At 42.8% G+C, this 20,784-nt stretch overlaps 2 protein-coding genes across 3 annotated transcripts in view; one reads left to right on the top strand and one right to left on the bottom strand.

Annotated features, from left to right (window-relative positions):
- The window catches only part of ACAD11 (acyl-CoA dehydrogenase family member 11), a 246,609-nt gene that overhangs the window by 149,324 nt on the left and 76,501 nt on the right, over positions 1–20,784 (bottom strand). The window lies entirely within an intron of this gene.
- On the top strand, positions 199–10,503 carry ACKR4 (atypical chemokine receptor 4). The gene is made up of 2 exons (XM_082259504.1): positions 199–338; positions 9,055–10,503. The coding sequence occupies exon 2, from the start codon at positions 9,065–9,067 to the stop codon at positions 10,133–10,135; it is 1,071 nt and encodes a 356-aa protein (XP_082115630.1). The 5' UTR covers positions 199–338; positions 9,055–9,064; the 3' UTR covers positions 10,136–10,503.

The following is a 20,784-nucleotide window of genomic DNA, read 5'->3' as shown; positions in this document are numbered from 1 at the left end:
AAAAGCTTGGGTGTAGTAACATAGTCTGCACCAAAAAGAAAAGAAACTTTAAGCCAAAAAAAAAATTTCCCTACAACAATTCCAAGTTAAACGGAGACCAGCTATCCCACATGTTAAATCTATACCGTACCCTCCCTCTACTCGTATATCCATTTCCTGGAACTGCATTCTCAAAGAACACAAGCAGTGGATGAATGTTATCTAAATTTCCCCAGAATGTTGGGAGGGGTACTGGCTGGGTGACAACATGGGATGGGACTTGTCTAGCTGTTTAAATATTCTGCTGTAAGTCTGTACGTATACACAGTACTAAAAAGCAAGTGGACCTACTTCAAGAGGTGAGTGGCTTTTTTTTTTGCAACATTTCACTCCTATTGTCTTACAGATTAAAATATTCCTTGTTCTTTCATTCTCTTGCATTTTAAAAAGGGTGCTTCTGCTTTCACTGTCCTATTAAATATGTTGCTTTTACTTCCTTTTTTTCCTGTAAAAATGAATCAATTTTAAGGATAATTATAGATGGGTGATATGTTTGTGTAATGCAGCTAAAACACTATGATAAAGTATCAGCATGTTTAATTCAATAGAACACAAAGGCAGTAATCTATAGCAACCAATTAAATGTCACTGTATCAGCCTTTTTCTTACCAGAGCGCCCAGGCACCCTGGGGTGCCCTGAGGTTTCTTCAGGGCTGCCTTGTCAAAATGCCTACAAATTGCCCAAAAATTGTATGTGGATGAAGGCTGCCTTTTAGTTACAATAAGCCACAGGTTTTCATTGTACACCATTACAATCTTCTAACTGCCGGCATCCTAACGACCAATTGCGTCATCAGTTGATAAGGAGGATGTCAGTCACCTGCATATCATCCTTGTTTGACCCTCCCTTGCCCCTCTCCATCAGCGATGGAGTCCCATTAGCTGAATGATGGAGAAAGAGGGGGAGAAGAGAAACATTGGAATACTAGTCAGTACCAGTTTGCAAAAGTGAATTTGCTTTGGAAGAATAAATCACCTTTAACGTTGAATGTTCTACTAGGACTTGTGGATGTTTTTGCATTATGTAAAACTATTAGAATCGGTTTTACATTTTAGAATGGGGTGCCTCGAGATGGTTTATAATTTTTAAAGGGTGCCCCAAGACTGTCTATAGTTTTTAAATGGTGCCCTGCCTGAACAAAGGTTGAGAAACACTGCACTGTATTAGGCTCCATTCACACCTGGGCGTTTTTGAGCGTTTTTCAGCTCCAAAAACGCTCAAAAAAAAAGTTCCAAAATGCCAAACAAGTAAAACCCTATTAATTTAAATGGCCCCTGTTCACATCTGAGCGTTTTAACGCCTGAAGCAAAACGCCTGTAGCTGAAAAAAGTACATGAGCTTCTTTTTGGGCTGATTACCAGCGTTTCTGATAGATGTCAATGCATGCCTCCAAAAACGCCTGAAAAAAACGCCTGAAAATCGCGGTAAAAAACGCACATAAAACGCTACGCTCAAGTGTGAATGCAGCCTTATAGTCAGATCAGTAAAAGGAGGAATAATGCTAAGAGTGTTTCTGTACTGAATTAGCCTATAGTACAGTGATGGGGAACCTTGGCACCACAGATATTTTGGAACTACATTTCCCATGATGCTCACCTACACTGCAGAGAGCATGAGCATCAAGGGAAATGTAGTTCCAAAACATCTGGGGTGCCAAGGTTCCCCACCACTGCTATAGTACTTAGCCACTAAACAATATCGTTAGTCTCCAAATATAATCCTTTCACGTCTACTACTTAATATATCTGTAATATATTCTTTCATGAACTAATTTCTGTATTTTTCTGCCTCCTTGTTATGTCATCTGTCCTCCGCGAGCTACCAACCCTCTCCTTTTTCCCCTCACTTACGTTTGCTTGTAACAAGCAGTGCACGTTAGCTGCAGTCATGTGCATTGCTCTACTGTATGCACAATACAAGTCCCATAGTCCACAGTCCCTAGTCCATTTTCGGAGTGAGCAAGAGAGGTTGGCTACATTTCTACATACAGTAAAACCGTGGAGAATGAGCGTAGGAACCCTCTAACAGAAAGTTGAATCACAGCAACAACGAAAAAAGCTATTTGGGTTTTTGGAGGAGACCGAGCTTAATAGATGCTACATTAGTGTCACTTTAAAGTATAACTGAGGGCAAACTTTTTTTTTTCAGTTTTGGATAGGGCGGAGAGGGATATGACCACCTGTCAGGGCCTCATCACAGATTGTGCCCCCGCTAGGGAGATTCACTCGCTCTATTAATCCTGTTTACCATTATCACTGAAACAGAATGTACTAAATTTTGCGTTGTCAACAGAACAAGAATAGAGGGGAAATCTTCCAGTGGGGTCACTAGTTCTGGTGAAAACCATGTATTCCTTCACTTTAGATGGGATTTCTTCTCTCTATTCCTGGTTGAATGGGAATCTCCCCAATAGGACACAGATGGCAGAAAAAAAAACTGACAAGGGTTATAACATTTTCTTACTCTATCCAAACTCCTAATTCTGCCTCTTCTTTTTTTTTTTTTTAACTAAAAATAAAAAATATGTTATACTTACCTGCTCTGTGCAGTTGGTTTCGCACAGAGCAGCCCAGATCCTCCTCTTCTTGGGTCTCTCTACTGCTCCCCTGGCCCCTCCCTCCTGGTGAGTGCCCTCACAGCAAGCAGCTTGCTATGGGGGCACCCGAGCCGATTCAAGGCTCTGTAAGTCCATTCGGACACGGAGCTGTGGCCTACCCGCCCCCGCTCTCTTCTCATTGGCTGACTGGCTTTGATTGACAGCAGTGGGAGCCAATGGCACCGCTGCTGTGTCTCCGCCAATCAGGAGGGAGAGTCACGGGACGCCAAGGCATTCGTGGACATCGCTGGATAGAGATGGGATCAGGTAAGTATTAGGGGGGGCTAAGGGGGACTGCAGAACACAGAAGGATTTTTTACATTAATAAATATAATATATTAAGATAAAGGGGTTGTAAAGTCAGAAGGTTTTTTTAAGTATTATCACACATAAGGAAATGCAAAAAAAAATACACAGATGTGAAGGGGAGCTAAAAGCCTATATTTTTCAAGGTTTTGTACACATAGATGTGGGTATAAGTAGGGGGTTGAGCCACAGTTTTACCGTTACCTGGCCCTCCAGGTGAACAAGAAGGTCCAGCCACTCAGGGCTACACAAATGGCCTGTCGTATTCAGCAGTCGATACTGCCATCATATGAGACCCATTCAAGTGAATAGGGCTAACTCACAACTATGTAAGACATTTTCGAGTCATCATTTTCAAGGTAAAGTGGTTCTAACGGGTCAAGGTTTTTTTTTTTTTTTTTTTTTTTTACCTCTGCATTAAGCAGCGGGAGTCACTGGCTTCTGCTGCTGTCAATCAAATCGTCTACAGACTTAGACTGGGTGGCTCAGTATTGAACCCCGCATGAGTGCCCCCCCCCCCTCTTGCATCGCACAAATGTGAACCGAGCTTAAAAATTGATCCACATTTGGATCATGTCTTGCATGTCTGAATAAGCCCGAGGCTTTACATGTTCATATAAAATGAAAGAGTACATTTCCAAAAATGCATTTAAATTATTAATCACAGACCACATACGCTTCAAATATGGATTCCTAGTAATTAGAAATTCCTTATGAATCTATTTGTTGGCAAATCATTAGATTTTATGAAGGTCATTCTTGAACGATACATTCCTATGCAGCAAAGGTTACAAAATGAAAGAAAATGATTCAGGGAGTAAACGTTGTTGAATGTGTTAGAATCAAGTGTTTGTTTCCCTTTCCTTTTCCCTTGGATAAGAGGCACACTATTTTACCAAAAGATTTATTGTTAACAGGATATGCTCAACACTTATTTATAGGGCTTTCTAAAGTCTGCACAGCACGGTGTGCCATACAGCCAAGCTACCCCTGCACCTTTTATGCCAGAAGACACGAATAAGCCCACTGCATACAATGTACAACATTTTAAAGCAGAATACCACTTGGTTTGCGAGCATTTGTTCCAGAAACATGCTTGTAATCCAAAGCACTCCAGAAATAATGGAAACTCATTTCACAACCCACTATTGGTATTAATAAAGATATGCTGCTATCATATCTATAGTACAGTACTGTATAAGCATGCTATTCCCTCTCTTAATTAATATTATGTTTTCCTATGCCTGTGCTGTATATAATAGATGCTGATTTCTACCTACAGTGCTGTATCAGAGCGTCTCCCGGCGCTCACGTGACTCCTCAGCTCTTTGCTCCTCTCCTCCCCTCCTGACGTCAGTGGGAGTGCTCGCCCCCCGCCTGGGAGAGAAGAGACCAGGAGTCATATGAAGATGCATTTTTTTTAAACAGTACAGGTACAGGGACACATAATAATATTTTTTTTTTTTGTAAATTCAATGTTTATTGAGAAAGGAAAAAGGGCATACAATATAATACCGCACAACAGAGCATATTGGTAAACGTTCAATAACCATAAATGGAAATGTAGCGAGTCAGGGAACAAGCAAAAAATAAAAAGGACACACGTGAAACCTCATGCTCCTAAACCGCTAAAATAGTAAATGGAAGTTCAAAAAAAGGGAAGTGGGCTATGGTGCGTAGGTCAGCCAGGCAGGGCCTCCCCTCCACCGGCATCTCTCAAATGGCCGGTCTGGTAAGGAGATGAGGAACCAATCTGACATCCCAGGCACTCCGCAGCCATCACCACATAGGAAGAGTATAAATGCCCAGGGGGGGGGGGGGTAGTTTTCCAGAAGGGGGAAGAGCAGAAAGAGGAGAGAGGAGAGGGGAGGAGAAGGCAGTAGGGGGGAGGGGTAAACAGGGGTGCAAGAGGGGAGGGTAAGGAGGAAAGACAGGAGAGGGGGGAGATGACCAACCCCAACGCCGCAGACCCGTTAAGCGATCAAATCTTTGTATTCCCCGGAGAAGCTAAACTCATGCCAGTAGTACCATCACTTGAGGAACTTTTCCCGCGACCCCCGTTCAGTCGCCACCAGGTCTTCCATTTCATTAATATTTGCTACTTTTCTCAACCACATCGCCACTGTGGGGGGCTGAGACTGTTTCCAGAGAAGAGGAATGCAGCTCTTGGCGGCCGTGAGTAGGAGCGGCAGAATCGACTTCCGGTAAGATGAGCGCGGAAAGCCATTGTGGCGGAGGAGGAAGAGCGCGGGATCCAGAGTGAGGGGATGGTCCGTGAACTTCTGCGAGATGCGCAGCACCTCCGCCCAGAAGAGGCGGAGGCGGCTGCAGGACCAGAAGATGTGGAGAAGGGATCCCACCTCTTCCCCACAGCGCCAGCAAAGGTCTGAGCACGAGGGAAACATCCTGTGTATCCTGGCCGGGGTGAAGTACCACCGGGTCAGGAGCTTGTATCCGGATTCCTGATATTTGGAGGTCTTGTAGGTAAAGAAGAAAATACGTTCCACCTGATGGTCGGACAAAGAGAGCCCCAAGTCTTTTTCCCAACGGGTTAAGAATAGGGGTCTGAAGGCGGGCTCCGGGCCCGTCAGGAGCTTATACAGCGAAGAGATCGTGTGGCGCAATGGAGAGGCCGACGAACAGAGTTCCACATAATAATATTTAACAGAGGGAATGGCATGCTTTTACTGTACTAAACCACTTTACCATTGCTAAACCAGTTTGACATTGTGAGTGTAATACTGCTCGTATATCAAAACAGCACTCACACATCAAGGCAAAATTTTTAAAAAAATGTTGCTTGTCTTTCAAAACGCTCATAAACCAGGTTACTGGCCAACCAAAATATTAATGTATAAGAATATGAGATGCCATGGTAACAAAAGAAAAGGAAGCAGGGTTTGGATCTCTGTCAATTGTATACTGTTGTAAGAATGAATATCTCCCTGACTACCAATCCTGATGTATCAGCAATGTCTTAGTCACACTTCTGAGTCAAACTTCCAGAAACTTCTATATATTCCAATAATGAATCCGTGAGAGAGACACTGACACTACAGTTAAAGTGATATTTAACCCAAAAACAAAAGTGCATTTTTTTAATTGCAGCTTGTCAATCCTTACACCTCCTACTAAAGTGTACAGCTGCTACAAATGTTCTGTGCATCCCCATGCAGGCATTGATGTTAATTAGGATGCAGCGGCTGCCTGGACATAGCTGCTGCTCCCAATTTGACATCTGTGTGGATTTTAGACCGGCAGCAGTGGCTGTGCCCGTGCAGCCAATGCGTTCCAATTAATATTAATGGGATTGCCTGCACGGGGATGCAAGGAGAACATGTGCATCTCTGTGCAGGTAAATGCAGCCCTCCACAGTCGTACACTTTAGGGCCTTTTCACATGATCAGACCCTCCAGTCTCCTCCATGAAGCGGCGGGAGGAAATGGACATGTGTCTGCTTACACTAGCCAACATCTGATCCTATCTGCTAAAACAGATGGATGGGGCCTTGGACGAGTTGTTGTTGGGGGAATTTCCCCCGGTGGGGTGGACGGGGCCTGGGTGTCGACCCTCGACCCTCTACTTTTTCAATAGCCGCTGAGGTTTCTTCCCTTTCTCTCACTCTTCCATTCCTGCTGCCCTCCCCCGCTGTTTCCTGCTTTTCCCCCAGTCTGGTCCCTCCTTTTTTTTTTTTTCCTTTTCTCTTTTTTCTTATTTCCTGGTATTTTCTGACAGTACACGGACGACAGGCTGTGCCCCCCACTAGTGGAGGGCTTGGTATTGGGGTCGGGGTTGGGGGTCGTCCCCTCCAGAAGGGCGCAGTAAGTTCCCGTAGGGGCGCCATTGGGGGGTCGGACCCGGACCGTCGGTCCTGTAGTGTGTAATGGCGGGGGCACTGTCTGTCCATGTGTCGCTATGCTTCCACACTGATGGTTGGATGCCTAACTTCAGTTTACATTTTAGGTTACAGTCTTATTGACTACTCATTTTTGATTTTGTGTTTTTTTTTGCATTGGCACCATTGTATTTCCTGTTTTCTGAGATACTTACTGTATACATAAGAAGTAATTGAGCCATGTTGGCTCCTTGTGCACTGTTAAAACTTTCTTTCCAAAACTTCAATAAAAACATTGAAACATAAAAATAAATGGAAAATAAAACAGATGGATGGGGATCTGTTCCCCATCCATCTGCTGGATTGGATTGGCTGGCAGTCGGGTGTAAATGGACAGGTGGTCCATTTACATCTGACTGCCCATAGAGGAGAGAGGGCTGTGTCTGGGTTAAGCAGAACGGACATGGTCCAGCCATGTGCCTGCTCAGCGGGGATCAGTGGACAGATACCCTGCTGAGCAAGTTGGACTACAATGGAGCCTGCCCAATGTGGAAGGGGCCTTGTGAATGAGGCCTAAATGTGGAGGCTGGAGGAGCAACGGAGACATTTTTGGACAGCAGCATTGTCAGTCTGAGCTGGGGGGAGTATTAAACCTAAACTAGCCCATTTAGGTGGACTTGACTAACAAATAAAAGTTGAACTTAAGCTAAAACATTTTAAGTAGTTACAGCAACATTTTTTTTTCCTTTTGGTAAAAAGGTTTTACATAAATAATTCAATTCTGAACATTTTAAGCACCCCTGTCAGTGTGAAATGGTTTGTCTCAACCCCCTAACTTTTACTTTGCCTGGACAGCTTGGTCTGTTAACGGAAACTGAAAAATAACACTGGCCAGATCTTCAGCTAAAAATAAAGGAAAATGTCTAAAAAATTAAACTAATGCAACCACTGAAAGAAATGGTGAGCTATAATATAATACATTTTTTTTTTTTGGGGGGGGGTTAATACGGATAGAGGGTCTGCTTTAAAGGCATATTCCACTTTTTGTAAAACATTTTTACCCATACTACAAAAAAGAAATGTGAAGGGTGCAATGGACAGGCTCCTGCAGACTATTCCTCTAGCCCCAGGCCTGTATAGAGGTATGGAGTTGAAGGAAGTAATCAATGGACCATGAGTATGGAGACAGTGGAAGATGGGATTTGCAGTTTTTGCAGGATCCGTGAATGGATGAAACTGCTGTGCAGGTGAAGCCCCCTTGGCCACGCCGATTTAATTAAAAAAAAAAGAAAAAAAAAAAAAACAGAATGATGCAGAGTAACAAACCCGAGAATTCAAAATTTGATAGTTTGAGGGTGCAGGGCTACGGAATATTACACCTCAAACATGGGTTTTGTATAAAACATGGTAGGAAAGGTAGAATTGCCCATTCACACCAAGTGTGTTGGGACTTCAATGGCCAGCCCAGAGTGCAGTAAAACTCAATTCATGTTTGATATACCTACAAAAACTATACCATAATTCTATCTTACCAATTATGCAAGTAGTTCCACATTATAATAAAAATCTAACAGCGACTGCATTAACATAAAAATATAGTCAGCTTTTCCAACAGGTCATTCATTTAAGGAACACATATGGCCAAGGTTGCCCATTTATTCCTTTTATTGAGGAAAAACATGAATATTGCATCTTTTGAGGTTAATTAAAAGTGAAGTCTTGACTGAATCTAGTTAACCCCAAAACCTCTATAATTCTCTCATAGTGATAACTAAATTGATGTATGGAACTAACACGACTTTCTGGGTCATATCTGAATGGTCATTTCTCATGGGACAGGAAGGAGAGTTCATACACTTACACCTATTTTTTTCATTGGCTCTAAATCTCTTTTACCAACTATACATGCAGAAAAGGGGGCAATTTTTTCTTTTTTTTTGTAATTAAAAGTCTGAAACAATGATGAAATGTCAGGTGTTATGGCTAATGTCATAACTCCTTCAGGGACTACATCTGCTTTCCAGTCTGTTGCCTTAAAACAGTGATGGCGAATCTTGGCACCCCAGAGGTTTTGGAACTACATTTCCCATGATGCTCATGCACTCTGCAGTGTAGTTGAGTATCATGGGAAATGTAGTTCCAAAACATCTGGGGAGCCAAGGTTTGCCATCACTGCCCTAAAATATAGCTTAGAATTAGGAGTAGGAGTATTCTGTTGTGTACAGGAATTAAACTTGCATTATCACTTCACTCTAATAAACCCTTTTTACCTTTCAGAAGCTTCAGAATGAAGGAACAGAATAACACAACACTAATGACAACAACAGAAAACTATGAGGACTACAAAGACTCAACTTTTGATTATGACCATTATGAAGAACTCTGTGTAAAGCATGACATCCGGAGGTTTGCTGAGGTTTTCCTCCCAGCTTTCTATTCAGTGGCATTCGTTATTGGCGTTGCTGGGAACTCTTTAGTAGTTGCCATATATGCCTACTATAAAAAGATGAGGACCAAGACTGATGTGTATCTACTGAACCTAGCAGTGGCAGATCTGTTGCTACTCTTCACCCTTCCCTTCTGGGCCGTGGATGCATCAATTGGATGGAAGTTGGGAAATGCAATGTGCAAGATAACTGCAGCTTTGTATACTATAAACTTCAGCTCAGGAATGCAATTCCTGGCTTGTATTAGCTTGGACAGATTCTTTGCAGTGACCAAAGCATCAAGCCAACAAAATTTCAAAAAACGATGCTGGGCAATCTGTATTTTTGTCTGGACCACCTCCCTGATGCTGAGCATCACTGATTTATATTTCAGTGAAGTGAAGGAACACAACGGCAAACATGCATGTCTTCCAATATATCCCAAAGATTCAGTAAAAGAAGTTACAGCCTTAATTCAAATCCTTGAGATTGTCTTCTGCTTCATAATACCTTTTGTCATCATGTTGTTTTGCTACACGGCAATGGCCAAGGTTCTTCTAAAAACTCCAAACATTAAAAGGTCAAGGTCCCTCAAGATATTGCTGACAGTAGTAGTAGTCTTTCTGATCACCCAGTTGCCATATAACATAACCAAATTATGGAGAGCCTTGGATATCATATATGGACTGATTACGAGATGTGAGACCAGCAGAACCATTGACCTAATGATGCAAGTGACAGGGAGCATGGCCTTGTTCCACTGCTGCCTCAACCCATTATTGTATGCATATATGGGGACTACATTTAAAACTTACATAACTAAAACTGTAAAAAGATTTAGCTCTTGGAGAAAACAAAGAAGCGAAAGTGTGGAGGAGTATGCCATGTATTCCGAAAGCCATGTTGAAGAAACCAGCAGCTTCTCCATCTAAATATCACCAGCTTCTTTGGACTAGGTGTTATAGAATGTAGACACTGGAAACTATAGCGTAAGCTACAAATACATATGTAGATTTGTCAGCTAACTATTAATACCATACATAGTATAGAGCTGCCTTTCTCAAACTGGATTGTATGGTACTATACGGTTCCTCCAGAGGTTGCTAGGGGTTCCTTGAGCAAAGAGTAATTTCTCTCTCTCAGATAAGCTACAACGGACCAATGATCTTCTTTAGCTATCTGTGGGGGGCTCTTTCCACTTATTTTAAAATGTAAGGAACATTCCTCCATCTGACCAGCAAGCCAACAATCAGTGAGCTGGAGATATAGTAACTATTAGCATAGGTTCCTTGGGACAGGAAAGTCATTTCAAGAGTTTCTCAGTGTTAAAAAAGGGTGAGAAAGGCTAGTATGGACTAACCATGTAATTGGCTGAAAGCTAGTATACTATGGACAGAATAACTATAGCCAAGGTATAGGCTGCATATATATCTTCTGAAACCCACAACAACCACAGACCACCATTGCTTGCTTGCTGTTTTGGAACTGACCATACTGACGGCAAATTAGCTGTCTTTTTTAGTTGTTTCTCTGCTAAAATAGGTAGAAGAGGTCTGTAGTAAGGAAAACTGACATCCGTTTCAAGAGGGCACATGTATATATTTCATACCTAAACCTGTGTGCAAAATGGGGAATGATACACTCATTAACGCTAAAGTGTTTCTATACCTATTGTCACAATATTAAAAAATGTTAAAGTTTGAAAGACATAGACCTATGATCCTAAAACTGCCATGAAAATGTATATGCATCGTTACGAGTTCAAAAAGAGTCTGTTGGAAAATCTGAGGCAATTCCATTGATTTTATAGTAAAAAGAGCACAAAAGTAAAACATGTGACATGTCTGTTTTTATAAATGTAAACTAAAACCGTAGACAGCCATTTCACCTTCCTTACACTGTCTAAAAAAATATGCTATATACAGTAAATAAATCCTGTTATACTGTATACAGTAAATAAACCCTGTGGACAATGTCACTGCTGGCCTATCTTTTTGAAAGTGCTAGTTGCTTGGCTTTTCTCTCATTTGGCCAATGCTAGCCACACAGTCCTATTTGACAACATTCATAGATGCAATCCAAGCAAAACTGACCTATAAATGGTCAGCATTTTCTCAGTTCAAATTCTTTATTCTTATTTTTTCCTGCAGCCTGCCTAAAAAAGTCAGTTGAAAAGGCTACCAGCTTTGCTGAAAACAAGGAGTTTCAGATGCAGAGATCTCTATCCTGCAATTATTTCTTCTGCAGCATCTGTTCCTGACCACCAGTAGACGGAGCCCAAAAAAAGAAGAGGGACCGACTGTTCATTCATCCCAAAACATAGCACATGTTTCTTCTACACCTTAGCTCCCTCCAAAGGTTGGCTTGATCATTTGTCACAGGAACAGAATCATGTATATATATTGCTTTCAGGTTGAAGGTTTCCTGTCTAAAACACCCGCATATTATCAAAACAGGCACCCCTTACAACTGACTCAACTGATACTGGTTAAAAGTGGATATATTCCTCAACCCTTTAACGAGGAAGGTAAAACCAACCCAGTTCTGCAGCTTTGGCATAAGTTAGTAAAACTGCAAATCTTTGCAGTGTGACTTAAACCTTCCTTTGTTCAGGGCAAACTGCACCTTCATTTGGTGGTAAATGTTAAAAGTATGGCCAGAGCTTTTTTTGGCCATACTTCTCTTCTGGGTAACAGGGGTGCACTTACTTTTGAACTCCTATGACCAAAGAACTGGCGGACAGTGGGGGAAAGCCTGCAGTCAACTGACATCACAGAGCTGCTCCAGGCTCTGGAAGGATCCCAATCCTATTGTCGGGTTCCACCCAGTTGTCTAACAGCTGGCTTTGGCTCTCAGCATGTGGCTGAGAGTCAAAGCCAGCTGCACCCGTCCCCCCGCCAGACCAGTGCTCCAGTAAGCGCTGAAGAGGCAGAGTGGTTAGCAGTGACCGACAGTCATCGCTCTCTGCACCAAGCAGACAGACAACTGAGAAATCAGCGGTCATGTGATCTCTCAGTGTTCTGGCATAGAGCCGACATGGGACAGCTGCAGCATCAGACCAATGCTCAGAATGGAGGTGACAATAAAGTCCATATGTCTCCTTTAACCACTTGCCAACCGCTGCGGCAGGCTGGCTCAGCTGTGCGAACTAACTAGGCAGCGGGAATGCCGATGCACTGGGCCGGCAGCCGCGATTGCCGCTGGCCACCCGCGATCGCTCCTCACTGAAAGAGAAGAACGGTCAGCTGCTGTAAACACAACTGAGCGTTCTTCTCCCTGAAATGATCACAGAGCGCCTGTGATCTTTCTATATAGGATCATAGGTCTCTATGGTCATTTCACAAGTCCCTCCCCCCACAGTTAGTAAACACTCTCCTAGGCTCACATTTAACCCTTTGATCACCCACTAGGTTAACCCATTCCCTGCCAGTGTCATTATTACAGTAACAGTGCATATTTTTAGCACTGATTAATGTAGTAATGTCACTGGTCCCCCAAAAAGTGTCAAAAAGGCCAGTTAGGGGTCAAATCTGTCTACCGCAATGTCACAGTCCCGCTAAAAATCGCATATCGCCGCCATTACTAGTAAAAAAAATAAATAAAAATGACAAATCTTTCCCCTAGTTTGTAGACACAATAACTTTTGCGCAAACCAATCAAAATACGCTTATTGCGATTTTCTTTTACCATAAATATGTAGCAGAATACAAATTGGCCTAAAAGGATGAAAAAATTTGATTTAAATTTTTTTGGGGAATGTTATATAGCAGAATATAAAAAATATTTTTTTTTTCAGAATTGTCGCTCTTTTTTTATAGCGCAAAAAATAAAAATCGCAGAGGTGATCAAATACCACCACAACTTGGCCCGTGTATAATCTAACAAACCTAGCTGATCCTGCCTGGCTATGCCCTCCCCCCTTTAAACTGATCACAGTTTATAATGGCTGCTGAGCCCTGACACCGTGGTCAGCTTACAAGCCTCCGCCATCCACAGCTCTGCTCTCCCCCATCCTCTCCTCCTCCCCCTCCCCTCCCTGGCTGTCAGCTCTGTCCACTCCCCAGCCCTCCCCTCCTACTTCTATCATAACTACAATATAACCACCATAAAATCCCCTCTGTAAAACAACATTATGTGTCCCAGTGTCTGTGTTAAATAATAAAGATGCAGATTTTTCCTTATATCAGAGCGTCTCCTGGCGCTCATCTGACCACTCAGCTCTCTCTCCTCTCTAATCCCCTCCTCCCCAGCTAACATCAGTGGGAGTTCTCAGCCCCTCCTGCTATAGCTGTCAGCCGGGAAGAGGAGAGAGCCGAGGAGTCACAAGAGCACCAGGAGACGCTCTGATAGAAGGTAGAAATCGGCATCTTTTTTATAGAACACAAACACTGGGACACATAAGGTTATTTTACAGAGGGGATTGTATGGTTATACTGAAGTGGGTTAACAACCGCTTTAATACTAACTAACTAAGCTCTGATCTATTTTATACTTATCCTTTTTTTCTACCAACTTCTCTTCTAGACAGTCTCTGCCAGTATAAATGTATGTTTCTTGTCTCACAGAGGAGAAAGAGATGGAGGGGAGGCATCGCTCATTAGTGATCACTGTGATTAGCTATCACAGTGATCATGTTATCTGGTCCCACCGTCTTCCAATCATTACTCTGAAACCAGGAGCTGTCTATGACAGCTTGGTCTATGTGCGGGGGGCACAGAATTGAGCATGCTCCCAGCACAAAACAACAGTTTGCATATATATGGCAGCACGGCATAAGTCCCAGTCTGTGCTGACATACATACAGTATCTCACAAAAATGAGTACATCCCTCACATTTTTGCACATATTATATTATATCTTTTCATGTGACAGCGCTGAAGAAATGCCACTTTGCTACAATGTAGAGTAGTAAGTGTACAGCTTGTATAACAGTGTAAATTTGCTGTCCCCTCAAAATAACTCAACACACAGCTATTAATGTCTAAACCGCTGGCAACAAAAGTGAATACACCCCTAAGTGGAAATGTCCAAATTGGGTCCAAAGTGTCAATATTTTGTGTGGTCAACATTACATTCCAACACTGCCTTAACCCACTTGGGAATGGAGTTCACTAGAGCTTCACAGGTTGCCACTGGAGTCCTCTTCCACTCCTCCATGACGACATCACAGAGCTGGTGGACGTTAGAGACCTTGCACTCCTCCACCTTCCAATTGAGGATGCCCCACAGATGCTCAATAGGGTTTAGGTGTGGAGACAAGCTTGGCCAGTCCATCACCTTTACCTTCAGCTTCTTTAGCAGGGCAGTGGTCGTCTTGGAGGTGTGTTTGGGGTCGTTATTATGTTGTAATACTGCCCTGCAGCCCAGTCTCTGAAGGGAAGGGATTATGCTCTGCTTCAGTATGTCATAGTGCATGTGTACAGAGATTATTATAACCCGCACTTAGGACTAAAACTATAAATATTGATAGATGTGTTTGCAGCTGCTGTTCACTAGGTAAAAATCAAGAGAAATAAAATGTGCCAAAAACAGCGCTTGCAATGTGTGAATATCCAAAATTAAATACATGTAAATAACATCAATTGATAAGAAATAATTTCCATAAAGTGCAATCGTGCTAAAACTGAATTTTAGGAAATAAATGACATCAATTCATATAATGGTAACTATAAAGTGCACATGTGCTAAAATCAAATCATAAAATTAAGTGCATAAAGTGCAATGGTGCTTATTCCAATTTTAATATGATAAATGGTGCTAAAGTGCAAAAAAAGTGACGAGGAGAAAAAGATGTCCAAAATATGGCAATTCCAATTATATAAACATTCCCATGCCAGGTGCAGCCGTACTTGGCAAAGTGCTGAAGCCAAAAGGTGCTATGGTGCTCCACACAGTGGAAGCTGACTCAAAAAACCCTTATGGGGATCCACTCACCAGAACAAAAAGGTTAATGGGCCTGTAGAAGTGATTGGACCAACGATTCTTCAACACAATATGTCCCCTTCTGGATTTAACCAAAGGACAGATGAACCTCAGGAATGGATGGATCAATGGATCTCCAATAACATAAATCCCTCCGGTGTCGCTCAAAAGGAAGGAATGGACTAATATAGTGAAGCCTGCAAAATATCTTTATTAAAATATGGGGTAAAAATACTCACAAACTATTAAAGGACACAAGCATGTAGAAGACATAAAAATCCACATCAGATGCCGATCACAAGCCCCTCCCGGGAACGCAGCCAGGGTGCGTTCCACAGGATACAGGAAGTGCATCTACGCGTTTCGCCCGCCTACAAGGGGTCTTTGATAACGCCCCTTGTAGGCGGGCAAACGTGTCGACGCACTTCCGGCAAACGGCAACCACACAACGTCACTTCCTGTATCCTGTGGAACGCACGTCGGCTGCGTTCCCGGAAGGGGCTTGTGATCAGCTTCTTATGTGGATTTTTATGTCTTCTACATGCTTGTGTCCTTTAATAGTTTGTGAGTATTTTTACCCCATATTTTAATAAAGATATTTTGCGGGCTTCACTATATTAGTCCATTCCTGTGACACCGGAGGAATTTACATTATTGGAGATCCATTGATCCATCCATTCCTGAGGTTCATCTGTCCCTTGGTTAACTCCAGAAGGGGACATATTGTGTTGAAGAATCATTGATCCAATCACTTCTACAGGCCCATTAACCTTTTTGTTCTGGTGAGTGGATCCCCATAAGGGTTTTTTGAGGCACCTTCCACTGTGTGGAGCACCATAGCACCTTTTGGCTTCAGCACTTTGCCAAGTACGGCTGCACCTGGCATGGAACTGTTTATATAATTGTAATTGCCATATTTTGGACATCTTTTTTTCCTCATCACTTTTTTTGCACTTTAGCACCATTTATCATATTAAAATTGGGATAAGCACCATTGCACTTTATGCACTTACATTTATGATTTGGTTTTAGCACATGTGCACTTTATAGTTACCATTATATGAATTGATGTCATTTATTTTCTGAAAATTCAGTTTTAGCATGATTGCACTTTATGGAGATTATTTCTTATTAATTGATGTTATTTACATGTATTTAATTTTGGATATTCACACATTGCAAGCGCTGTTTTTGGCACATTTTTTGTCATAGTACATGTTAGCATTCATGGTTCCCTCAAACTGTAGCTCCCCAGTGCCGGACCATGACACTCCCACCACCATGCTTGACTGTAGGCAAGACACACTTTTCTTCGTACTCCTCACTTGGTTGCTGCCACACACGCTTGACACCATCTGAACCAAATACGTTTATTTTGATCTCATTAGACCACAGGGCATGGTTCCAGTAATCCATGTCCTTGATCTTCAGCAAACTGTTTTTGCGGGCTTTCTTGTGCATCATCATTAGAAGAGGCTCCCTTCTAGGACGACAGCCATGAAGACCAATTTGATGCAGTGTGTGGCGTATGGTCTGAGCACTGACAGGCTGACCCCCCACGCCTTCAACCTCTGCAGCAATGCTGGCAGCAATCATACGTCTATTTCCCCAAAGACAACCTCTGGATATGATGCTGAGCACATGCACGTCAACCATAGTGAGGTCTATTCTGAGTGGAACCTGTCCTGTTTAACCGCTGTTTGGTCTAGGCCACCTTGCTGCAGCTCTAGTTTCAGGGTCTTGGCAATCTTCTTATAGCCTAGGCCATCTTTATGTAGAGCAACAATTCTTTTTTCATATCCTCAGGGAGTTCTTTGCCATGAGGTGCCATGTTTAACTTTCAGTGACCAGTATGAGAGAGTAAGAGCTATAACACCAAAACACCAATTTTAACACATCTGCTCCCCATTTACACCTGAGACCTTGTAACACTAACGAGTCACCTGACCCTGGGGAGGGAAAATGGCTAATTGGGCCCAATTTGGACATGTTTACTTAGGGGTGTACTCAATGTTGTTGCCAGTGGTTTAGATATTATTGGCTGTGTGTTGAGTTATTTTGAGGGGACAGAAAATTTACACTGTTATACAAGCTGTACACTCACTACTTTACATTGTAGCAAAGTGTCATTTCTTCAGTACTGTCACATGAAAAGATATAATAAAATATTTATAAAAATGTTTGGGGTGTACTCACTTTTGTGAGATACTGTATATGCTTACAGCCAGCAGGAAGGAGTTAAAGTGAACATGCAATGAAGAAATATGCCATTACTATCCTATTCTTTCATAAATCTTGAGTTGCTGTCTGTCAAATTAATTTTATGGTTTTCATTCCTTTCTGAGCCACTGACTTGGAGCAAACATGCAGATCAGAAGTTCAGATTTCACTGTGCAATTTGCTTTATCTTCAGGGTCATAATTCAGAAACTTGTGAAATATATTCAGACAACTTGCATTTTTAGAGTAAAGTCAGAAATGGTTCCCTTCATATTTCTCTAACAGGTTTTTTTTTTTTTAATCTGTCTACTTTTTGGCAGATATGCACATTCTTGGCTGCCAAAATAGCAGAAGGGAAAATAGTAGCCTTATAATACTGCCATCAGCAAATGACCATACGTGTACTGTTTTCATTACCTTACGCGTGGACATAGCTATTATGATCCTCTTTGATATAACTGGATTATTACTTTGGGCCTCCCAGGGTATTTTATGCAGTAATCCATGACCAATTACCTGTTATGATAATTAGAAGCACCATAGCTCTTCACTAGGCTGTTTTTCTGTATGACTCAACCAATAAACAGTTATCTGACATTTCAAAAGGAAAGCAAATAACATTTATTACATTCTTCTGATTTAGAACAGATGTTCCCTCAGTGGAATTTAGAGACTTGTGCATATAAACATGTGCAGTGGTAAAAGTTCACGATGGTAATAAGTAAACAAGGGAACCCCAAAGACTTACATTACACAGTAATGCTCTCATTGCTAACTCATTGCTGAAAACTCCAATTCCAGTCCAATCACTGGCTTAGAAATAGTCAAAAGTCCAGATCTGCATACATGTTCCATGTCAGTGGCTCAAAATACTGAAGCCAGGGAAGTAACATAACAGCCAGGCAACTAGCACTTTAAGTAGGAGGTCAGCAAAGGCAGCATCCATGTTTCTCGTATTACAGGTTCATTTTAGGGCACTTAAGCAGGACTTTAGATGTTAAAAAATAAAAAAATGTTAAGCTTATCATCAACACAGTACCATTCCATCTTTATGGTAACATTCTATGTTCGCAGGGCTCCTGCTGGGGGCAGCAGTGAGCCTGTCAAGCTCTTTTACACATCACAGAGCTGTCACTCTAACAGAGCAGAGTCCTGACCAGTTTCTTCAGTGCCCGAACAGCAGGCTGGGGATAGATTAGCAACTGCCCTTGGTACACCTAAGGGCTTGTTCACATTTGATGAAATTTCTAACGCCCAACAAATGCTCCTATAGCGTTAGTGTGGGTGTTAGACTCATGCTAATGAGCTTTAGTACGAGTGTTAGACTGGCGTCAATGAGCTTTAGTATGGGCGTTAGACTGGCATTTTACAAGGATTAATGACAAGTTAAAAACGCTCCCCAAACGCCCTATGCGCAGTTTTGAAGCATTTGATGATCATTAAGGCGCGTTAAACAGCTCCACAATGGAAAGTGACATTAACGGAAATAAATTAATTTTCTCTTTCGTTCATGGACGGACACATCTCCTGATCTTCGTAACCATTGGGTGATACTGCCACCTGCAGGAGTAGGACACTAGGCAGAAAAAAATTTTGGCTACGCCCATGGGCAGTCCCAGGGGGTGTAGTCTCACTATCTGCCATAGGCACTCCGTTTTTTTCTACCTAGTCAGGAGTAATGACCTAGTTCCTTGCTGGGATCTTTGGTTCTGGCAATTTTTTTCTTTTTAGATACAATTTTTTTTCTCCTGCTTCTTCCTGTGAGATCTACAATCAACTGTGGGACTGGGCAAAGGGCTGGATAATCTAGATCCAGTGGTCACCCCAGTCTGGCCATCGAGCGCGCGCAGACCTCAGCTCCATCCTAGGTCAGCCGCGACATAGCCCTACTGAACGGGGGCTGGCCAGCGAGTTAAACGCCTCATGAGGTCTCATACGACCGGGTCTTGGCCTTGGCATTTCTCCTGCCCGACAGCCTCCCATTTAGATGAGGGGTTCTGTCGGGAGCAGTGCCCACCTGGTTCCTGGCATGGTGAGTAGCTGTCCCACTCTCCCCCTGGAGGGATTTTTCTGTGGACGTGGGCCCCTCCTTGGGATGGTCGGACCCCGGGTTCCCCTCCTTCCCGTCAGGTACCCCCCCTTTTCATCTGTTTCCCATCCTGCCCCCCCCTCCATTTATGTTGGGGCTGTTTGGGTGGTCTGGTCCACATCTAAGGGTGGGGGCAGGGCGCTGTGCTGGCGATGGGGGCCTGGGAGGGTGCGCCACCGGCGACCGGATGATCAACTGTGCTGGGGGAAGGGTTTGTACAGTATCTCACAAAAGTGAGTACACCACTCACACTTTTGAAAAAAAAAAATAATAATATTTGCAAAATATTTTTTTTTTTCAAATTCTTTAATTTGCAAAATATTTTATTATATTTTTTCATGTGACAATGCTGAAGAAATTACACTTTGCTACAAGACCATACAGCGGTTTACCAGGACAGGTTCTACTCAGAACAGGCCTCGCCATGGTCGATCAAAGAAGTTGAGTGCACGTGCTCAGCGTCATATCCAGAGTCTGTCTTTGGGAAATAGACGTATGAGTGCTACCAGCATTGCTAAAGAGGTTGCAGGAGGGGGGGTGGGGTGTAAGTCAGTCTGTCAGTGCCCAGACCATACGCTGCACACTGCATCAAATTGGTCTGCTTGGTCCAGAAGGAAGCCTCTTCTAAAGATGAAGCACAAGAAAGCCTGCAATCAGTTTGCTGAAAACAAGCAGACTAAAGGACAAGGATTACTGGAACAATGTCCTGTGGTCTGATGAGACCAAAAGAAACTTATTTGTTTCAGATGTGTCAAGTGTATGTGACGGCAACCAGGTGAGGAGTACAAAAACAAGTGCGTCTTTCCTACAGTCAAGTATGGTGGTGGGAGTGTCATGGTCTGGGGCTGCACGAGTGCTGCCGACACTGGGGAGCTACAGTTAATTGAAGGAACCATGAATGCCAACATGTACTGTGACATACTGAAGCAGAGCATGATCCCCTCCCTTCAGAGACTGGGTCACAGAGCAGTATTCCAACATGATACTGACCCCAAACCTACTTCCAAGATGACCACTGCTTTGCTAAAGAAGCTGAGGATAAAGGTGATGGACTGGCCAAGCATGTCTCCAGACCTAAACCCTATTAAGCATCTGTAGGGCAATCCCTAATGGAGGGTGGAGGAGCGCAAGGTCCCTAATATCCACCAGCTCCGTGATGTCGTCATGGAAGAGTGGAAGAGGACTCCAGCTGCAACCTGTGAAGCTCTGGTGAACTCCATGCCCAAGAGGGTTAAGGCAGTGCAGGAAAATAATGGCGGCCACACAAAATATTGACACTTTGGGCCCAATTTAGACATTTGCACTTACGGGTGTACTCACTTTTGTTGCCAGCGGTTTAGACATTAATAGC

Source organism: Pelophylax lessonae, assembly GCF_965119305.1.
Source record: "Pelophylax lessonae genome assembly, chromosome: 5".
In the NCBI taxonomy this organism is placed as follows: Eukaryota; Metazoa; Chordata; class Amphibia; order Anura; family Ranidae; genus Pelophylax; species Pelophylax lessonae.
This window is presented reverse-complemented; position numbering and strand designations above follow the sequence as displayed.